The 8,971-nt window shown below is 42.2% G+C and overlaps 1 protein-coding gene across 1 annotated transcript in view; it reads right to left on the bottom strand.

Annotated features, from left to right (window-relative positions):
* Window positions 1-461: 461 nt before the first annotated feature.
* The window catches only part of CTXN3 (cortexin 3), a 10,262-nt gene continuing 1,752 nt past the window's right edge, over window positions 462-8,971 (bottom strand). Inside the window, exons 2-3 of the mRNA XM_029217870.1 lie at window positions 7,884-8,098; window positions 462-1,636 (exon numbers count right to left, since the gene is read on the bottom strand). Of these exons, the coding sequence (XP_029073703.1) occupies window positions 1,301-1,546 (246 nt within the window). The 5' untranslated portion in view covers window positions 1,547-1,636; window positions 7,884-8,098 and the 3' untranslated portion in view covers window positions 462-1,300. The remainder of the gene's footprint in view (window positions 1,637-7,883; window positions 8,099-8,971) is intronic.

Raw genomic sequence — 8,971 nt, 5'->3', positions numbered from 1 at the left:
GAGCATGGGGAGGGGGGAAATCTGGGCAGAAGGAACATCAAAATGTTAAAAAAAAAAAAGAGAGAGAGAGAGATACAAGGGAGCTGGTTTACTAAGGGCTGTCTTTTTAGGCACAGTTGGGTTTTTTTAACTTTTTTTAATGTAAAAAATGGTGGCTAGCTGAGGAGAGAATTAGAAGACATAGACTATAAATACAACCTAAGGAGTTTAGATGCAAGCTTTTCCTATCAGTACAGAAGTTGGAATAAGAGGTTTTCATATCTCTCTTTTGGGGGGACTTAAACAGTGCCTAGAATAGGTCTTATGTGTCAGAAAAATTTGTGGGAGCCCCTCCTGAAATGAGAGAGGGATGAATTACATGACATTTTGTGGTCTTTGCTCTCTTTCTCAGAACAGTTAGCCCTCAGTATTCGATGCCACTCTCTGCCTCCCGAGCGCTGAAATAAGAGAGGAGACGCTTCTGTTTCTTGAAAAGTTTTATTTGGTTTCTATTCAGTCATAAACACACATTCCTCTTAAGACTGTAAAAGTCTTCTCCTCTAAACAATTAACTTTTTATTTAAAAAAAACGTTGAAGCAGTACTTGCAACCTATTATTTCAACCAGTTGTGCAAAGAAAGTAAATTCAGGTTATGTATAGTTACCTCTATGCATGTTATTAATATGAATACCCAGAATGTACTTGGCCTGGTAAATAGTTTTTCAACCTCCGTAAGCCTTTGAATTCAGTTTTATTTGAAAAGTAAAATGATATCATCCTCACCCATATTTTCCAAGGATCAACCACCTCTTCTAAGCATTCCTGTTGCCTTTCAGTGCTCTTTGCTTTAGGAGAAAACAAGTACCTGCTTTGGGTCCACTCAGCAACTTCTTCCTCATTCTCTGCCCAGGACCCAGATTCCCATGAAAATAAAACAAACTGGGAGACATGATTAGAACAAGGAAGCCTCTTTTGGCCCTGCCATCAGATTCAGATCAGATCATTTCTAGTCTTTTTCTCTGGTCAGGTCCGGTAGGGCTTCATTTTAGGCAAAGTCACTATAGATGTTCTCAGTTGCACCATCACACACATTCAACATTCATTCATTGAGTAAATATTGAAATTTAAACCTTCCTATTTTGGGTTAGGAATATAAACCTCCATTTCCAATATCCTCAAAAGTTCACCGAATAAATGAATTGTGGTTCTAGAACCACATACGGATAAAATTTGAGTTGCTGAGAACGTTGACTGAAGAGAATCCTGCGCCAAGACATGAAGCATTTCTCCTCCTCAGGATGGGTTCCTGCTCCTGTCCTGTTAAGCAAGGGCATGGTCAAACTGCCCTTTCTCCAAGCCTTCAAGTCCATCAGCCCAGGTCGAGGTTGGCATGCTCCGATAAGGGTCCAGAAGAATCCGGAAGCACCTGACTATGAGGATGCCCAAGAAAATAAACAACAAAATCACAAAAACAAATGTGGTTTTCTGCTCCAGAGACATGCTAGAATCTGATGACACGTTCCCAAGGGGCACTAGGGGTGAAGGGACAGGCTGTCCTCCATCCATCGTCCAGGGAAGCTGGAGCACAGGGTCTCCCAGTTTCCTTCTCTTCCATCATCAGCCTGCTGAGATCATGGTGGCTGCACCTTGAAGAAGCTGCAGAAGAAAGAAGGGGAAGGAGAAAGAGTCAACGCCAACGGGCAACTTTATTTCTAGGCTCACCATCATATTTTTCAGAGAAAAGAAGGAATCTCTAAACTTTCTCCAAGGGCTGGGCCAAAAGAAAGCCATGTAGTGATAGAAGAATAGATGCCTAGGCAGTACCTACCATGTTCCCTCTTGTCTTTTCATATCCTATTGAGGACCCCTCTCTCTTTGGTCCCTGCCATCCCCACTGGCTTACTAAAATCCCATTCTATGTCCATTTTCCCTCCAGCCCAAATGAAGCCAGAGCCCTTGTCTTTGTCTGTTCTCAACACAGCTGAGGCAGGTATGCATTTTCAGGAAGTTCTTTATGAAAACACTACCTAATCCAAATGGGAAATAGAAGAAAAACGAGGACCATTAACTGTGTACATTTACAACATAAAGATTGCTAGGTCTGTGAAGTTCAATGGAAACAGTGGAGAACTGGGTACAGAACCTTGTGAGCCTGTGTTAATGACTCCCTAGCCGTAAGCTGGCTGACTAGTATAGCAATACCTGTTCAGTCCCCTCCCTTCCCACCACTGGTCTCCACTCAGTGAGCGCCGCCATGACTCCCTGGACCAGTCTTCTCCAGCCTCGGCCTTTGTACGAGGCAAAGTATCAAGTCTTCGTTTCCTAGCTCAACATCTTATAATTTCTAGGCTTATCCCATAACTCAGGTTTTAGAATGGGTACACAATTCATTTGCGGGCTGCACTGATGGGCAACCATTCCAAGAAGATCCAGTAAATAACCTAGTCATCTCAATTCAAATTATGAGCCACATCTCCCTATCAATAAGTCTGGGGTCTCACTTCTTCACAGGGAAGCCACGACTAGAATGATTTAAAACTCAGTTTTAATTTGCAATTTTACCACCCTATGCTGATTAAAAGGCAGATGCAAGGATATGGTTAACCCTCTTTGTAGCCTAATCGTGTGTTTTGAGAGGCCTGCTAAAATATAAATATATACTCTTATTCTCTGACCCTTTTACCACCAACTCCTTTTGGATATACCAAATTGAGGAGAAATTAGAGATGAAAGCATTTTGAGAACTCTACAAATCTTTATAAACTGTAAGCCTCTCCCTTCCCAGCATATTGTGTGGTGCCCAAGTTCCTATTAAAATAACTTCATTTGGTCAAATCATCAAAGGTCTCTATTAAATTGCAGTATTTTATCAAGGAAAGTGACACATTAACACATTAGTAGGGATTTGTCTTTGAATACTGTTCCTATTTGAAGGAGGGAGAAATGTGGTAGATAGAAAGGAAATTGAAGGAATATCTTGCCGGGAACGAGCGGCTGCTATAAAGGACTTGTGGGAAGCAGACACGGGTACTGTGAGCAGATCGTCCAGCAGGAGAGTCCTGGGGAAGGATGAAGGAGACTGGGTAGAGATGAGAAGAGCAGGAGGTGGTTATAAAGGGAGATGGAGATCCAGAGATCCAGAAAGAAATGACAACTGTTTCACAATTTTGCGTGGGACTGATCGAAATCCCTAGAAAAGCCTGCTTGATTTTAAACCTGCAATCAGCTAATCAATAATTTACAGATTTGGAAAGCTCAACAGCATGTTTAAGTTAAAGGAAGCATCAGTATAATAAGATGCAGAAATAGAAATAAATGTAATCACTTGGCCACCACAGTACAAAAATATTCAAAGACCTCTAAATTTTGTAAATGTCTGTCTTAGAGTAAAATGTCCCTTTTGGGTAGAAATGATTCTTAGGAAATGTTCACGATTGCTTTTACCTAAAAAATGAAATGTTTCTTTTAGATGAACAGCGGAATTTGGGCGAGTAAATTATTTTGAAAGATTTTGACACAACCATCATCAGTGTTAATTAAAATAAAAGGCAGTTATTTTAAGTACAAGAAGGACCGGAGTTACTCGTGGCAGTATTTTAATCCTGACTGGCTTCCCCCATCACGCAGCATACCTGTCTTCCCTTTGCTGGGTCCATTTGTGTGTGCTCAGGAAATAAAGTCTAATTTTAATATGGACTAAGGAAACCTTAGTTAAAAGATGCCATTTTCAAAAGTCATATAATACATCCCTTTTCTCAAACCAAGCTCCCTGGACTCTGATGTTCACAAAGTGTATACACCCTAAATTAGTCACGAAGCCCTGTGTGAGCAGTCCATCCCAGCCATGGTCCTTCTCACTATAGGCCACTCACTTTAGTTAATTTGCAAAGAAGCCCTCTCTTTCTTTCCCCATACTTCCTCTATACTGCGTCATGATTCATCATTCTAAGCTCGAGTCTTACCACTCCTCCCCTCAGAAAACCCACGTGCTCCCATGCCCAAGACCCTAACCCACCCATTAACCCCCTTATGGACCCAATACCCTTGTTTTCTGGACCACAAATTAGATCATATACTCTGACAGTGGAATTTTTCTAAGGTATTACTATATTTTCAAAATAAGTCCAAAAAACAACAAAGATCAAATCACATTTGGTTTTGAGTAAAATGACCAGTGGACAAAAACAAACTTACATGTAATTGATCTGCAGACACCTAAGGAGAGCATCCTGACTCTGTCTGCTCTGCAGCTCTACCTGACACCTGCTATTCTTTGAACACCTCCAGGTTTCCCACCTCTGAGCTTTGAGTCATGATGCTCTCTGCCTGATCCTCTCCTCCTCGCCCTATTCCCACCTTCGGCTTTCTCTCCCTCCCTCGGGGTCCACACCAAATCCCACCTCCTTGGTGGAGCCTCAGTCTCTCCCTTCACCCAAGGCACCAGGGCTTCCTGCTCTGTCCCCAGCAGCATTTCACCTGCATCCTGTGGCAGCATCTATTACAGGACGTGTCTCCACGGTGTTCGTCAACTTCCCCTTATTAAACAACAAGGTCCTTGAGGAATTCCTTGCTGCTCTGGGGTCACTGGCTCTCTAAATAGAGGTTGAAGCAAATCCCTGGCCCCTTAGAGTCCAGGGAACTGAATTCAAACTTGGAGGTGCCGGCTGATACAGAGAAGGGGAAAAAAAGCCCATGTCATCCAGCCTAACTGGGATGTCAGACCATTGTGTTTGAAATAGATCCTGTTTCAAAGAATCACAAATAGTCTGAGTCACAATGACACTTTAATAGTCATAAAGCTCATGATTTAAGAAGCAGTTGTTTGTTTTTTTAAATTTTCTTTGGCCTCAGTGCTGATGGGTCCAAAATAGAGAAATCAGCTAGAATTAAGCACTCTCCCTATGTTTAAGGGGTCAATCCTTTCTTACCTATCTTGCTTTTTTGGTGGGGAAGGGTAGTCATTTAAAATATCCTAAATCCCATTGTCTTACATGGAAACTATCAATGTCAACACGTACCCATCTCAAGCTTGGGTCCTTCAGACTTTTCATCTCATTAGCATCTTATTTTACAATTTCACGGTAAGAAAAAATATTTTATCTGGAGAAAATCTATCTTAAAACAATGACGTGTTTCTTTTCTTATTTTTCAAGTGGCAGCAACAGAATCAGTTCAGTGCATTTGTCCCCTTGTCCTGGGAAACCACACACAGGCATTTGATTTCACCATCTCACTTCTGTGGTCCTCAACTCAGGCGCCCTCCCTCCCGCAATGAATTGCAATAACAGCTGCAGTCTATGCAGTACGTGTGTAGTCCTGCTTGGCACATAGTGTGTGTTCAAGAAATAGGTGATGATGAGCGACTGTTTTCTCTTTAACTGATTTTTGTGCAAAATGAGATTTACTTCTAATTTTCCAGGCAGGAATGGAGATTGTAAGTAAACCACCCCAAATCATAAAATTCAAAAGAGTAGCGTCCCCCAAAAGAATGTCGGAATCAGTAGGAAGTCGTCATCCCTCAGCTGTTAATGGCATACAAGGTACAGTGAAACAATGCAGTCTGTATTTTAAGTACTCGGAAACCACATAATTGCTGTACCTAATTTTTGAAACTTCTAGGCCACAAACCTAGTTATATGACTTGACATAATTTCAAAAGTAGATGTAAAAAGTAGTTCATCCATTGAACAAGAACACTCACAGGCTTGTCCAGTGTACACTCACACATGACGGACAGGATACTTTGTCCCACAGAGACATCCTGTGTACCTTGTTTATATTTATCTGGCAGCGTGGTGAGACCAATCTGTAGACTGTAACAGGAAGGGAATTGGCTACGTAAGCGGGACTGAATTTGCAACGACTGGCAGGGACGACCTTCCTCAAAGGGCTGCACTATCCTGCAGCTGTTCTGAAACTGGCTGTTGAAATGTTAACCTGGCTTTTAATGATTGAAGTAATACATATCCTGAGACTGACGCAGAAGAGAATCACTGTCGACTTTCTGAGCTAAAGGAAGCCTCAGCTGCATGGCTGTTTGTATAGCTGGAGTGTCTGGAGGCACTCCCCACCCTCCATCCCACCCAGCCACCCCAGACGTCTAAGCATCCCATCAACCCTATTATACATCTCCTCCCACAATTGGGAGCCCTCCACCAAAGCCACCTCATCTCTTTTGGAAATTCTGTGGCTGAATCCAGTGAACAGCAACTTGCATTCCAGGATATATATGCAAAGATGCAAAATATTTCCTATAAATTCAAAGAATTCATGGCCCTCTTGGTGGCCAGCCAAGACCTTCAGGTAAAGACTTCCTGGCTCTTTCTAAGTACTTCCTGCGTTTTAACCATGACTCCCCCCACACCATTTTCTCAGCTCACATAAATACATGGCTACTTCCATATTCCTCTTTTCCAAATACAGAACTCCTGTTCCAATACAACATCCCTGATGCTTCCGTATTCACAGGATGGTTAAGAGTAAAATTATTTTGAACACTCAAAAAATAGACCAAGGCTAGTAGAAAGTCCATAAATGATGATTTTAAAGACAAGCGAATGTGGTCAGCTACAGATGTCAACAGGCAGCTTCAGAACTGCTGCCAGCCCCCACTACTGCACCAGAAAGTCTGTTTCCTCTGCCCATCCCTGCAAAGTCAGCCTGCAGACACGTTTGCTTGGGTTTGCGAGTAAACCCTGTTGTACCTGTTTCACCATGCTGGTCAGCAGGAGACCTTTGTCTTCAGCCTGAGTCCTAACCTCAGTTTTACTTCTTCCCTATCTTCATCTTCCTCCTAACATCTGCTTAAAGAGTTTTAAAGGCACCGCAGGGCAAGGTTGCAGCCTTGCTGAGGACAACAGAAAAATACCGTGCAAGAGCCCAGTCAGTAAATGGGGGTATCAAAAGGCACCACTAGCAAACCGGAACTTTTAACTTCAAACGATAAACCTTACGGTTCTGCTCAGTTTTCTTTCCCTTGTGTGTTTCCTAGTGAAAGAGAGTGCTTGCTGATACCTCAAAAGGCTAGGGCTGCATACTGCTCATCACCCAGGGACAGCAGGGACGGTCAGCACCATCATTATGAGTTGTTGGGTTGTGATCCTTTGTAAACAAATTAGAACATCCCTGTTACATTTTGGAAGGCTGGATGTTTTAGGTGAACAGAAAAAAATATATTGTAATGGGCAAACAGCTTTCAAGAATAATTTACTGCAGCTTAGCAAAGAAAAAAGCGTTTTACTACTCTTTATCCAGTATCTGTAGCATTATAAACTTAAGCATGCTTTAAAAATAAAGGCATCATTACATTTCACCCGCTCGCATTAACTTTACCTAGCAACTATTTAATTAGACTTTATCTGACAGCTAGATCTAAATTCAGAACTTGGATCCAGAAGGCATCCATGCGATCATGGCTCATGCATATATTTAAAGTTAGAGAAAAACGTTTAATTAGCCCATCAGAGATACAGATTTTGGTCAAATACCTGGATCTGGCTGAACAAACACTTGATCCATTTCCTGGTGGAACAGTTACAGGTAGTTACAAGCCTCTTTAGTTTCCATTCTTCCCAACCAAGCTGCGTTAAAGCAGTAGACAGTGGTAAGCTGCAAGCAGCTGACGGCACACCCCAGAGCTAAAGCTGTTGTTTCAGGCTTAGAAACTTCCCATTAACGCCCCGAGTTAGAGGAGCATCCTCTTTCTGTGTGAGGCATCATTAGCGGCCAATACAGCTGCTTCTCTGAGGCGAGCCATGATTTCGGTTCTGCCTCGGCAACTCTTCAGAGGATCCTGCTTCAGCGAGTAGAGGCAGTATCCTAGCAGTGTGTCTGAAATCATCTTCAAGAAAGCATTAACATTCAAAAGGAGTATGGGGGAAAACATCACAGGGCATTTCCATACCTTTTCAAAATCAAAGCCATAAATCTACCAGTGCTCTGTTCTTCTCTATTGATTGTTGACACCGTTCCTCTTTGGGGGTGTTAATTAGCACCTTGCAGCAACCAGCCTCCAAATTGATCATGGTTTATGACCTTCAGGCCAACTTAATTAATGGGAAGACTTCTGGGGAAGGGCATCAACTTAGCATTTGGGAGGTAAAGGGAAGACTCCTTTTCCTAAAGAAAACAAAATTGCCCTTTCGGAAAAGCAGCAGTTATGAGGGGCATTGAGGAAAGGACAATTAAAAGAGAATAAAATCCTATTTTTACCACCTGTTTGTAAATTGACTAGGCGGTAGGTGGCCAGATCCAGTGTCTCCTTTGGGCAGCCTGCATAACTGTGACCTTGGCAGTCACCTCACCCCACACAGGCCATCAGAGACCACTTGATGAATAAAGATAGACCTTTGTTAAGAGAAAGTTGTACTAATTCTAAGGATTATAGTTGCACAGCACAATACTTATTTTCCTTGGATAGAGTGCCTGAATAAATTTGGAAAATATTTTAGGATAAAATTCATCTTAAAAAAAAAAAAAAAAAAGGTGCTTCTCTGGAAAGAATTCAGCCTAATCCTTAAGATGGAACATCCTTGTTTTTTTGGCAACTCACCACTTTCTTTGTTTAAGGGGAAGCACAGTTAGCAACAATACCCACCCACCAAATGATGGGGTGCATGGTATTTAAAGCTAACTCTGCCTGTGCCTGTCAGCTCTGCTGTCTCTTCAGCTCTTGTGAGAAGCTGGCCGTGACCCAGTAGCTCTAGGGGACTGGAAGGGAGCTCATTTTCTAAGAGGAAAACCCCCATCTGCTAGCAAGAGACAACAATCCCGGATAAGTCTCAGACCCAAGGAAATTCAAATGCTAAATGTTAGGATCTAATGTCAGAATCAAATGCTTGACATAAGAACCTAACCTCACAAGAAACATGAAGGTTCTTTCCCCAGATGTTTTCCAGATTTTTAACAGAAATTCCTTTCCAATTAGTGTAACTTACTGTATCTTCACACACACACACACACACACACACACACACACACACACACACACAC

This window comes from Monodon monoceros, unplaced genomic scaffold, assembly GCF_005190385.1.
Source record: "Monodon monoceros isolate NGI ecotype Baffin Bay Population unplaced genomic scaffold, NGI_Narwhal_1 Super_Scaffold_12, whole genome shotgun sequence".
Lineage (NCBI taxonomy): Eukaryota > Metazoa > Chordata > Mammalia > Artiodactyla > Monodontidae > Monodon > Monodon monoceros.
This window is presented reverse-complemented; position numbering and strand designations above follow the sequence as displayed.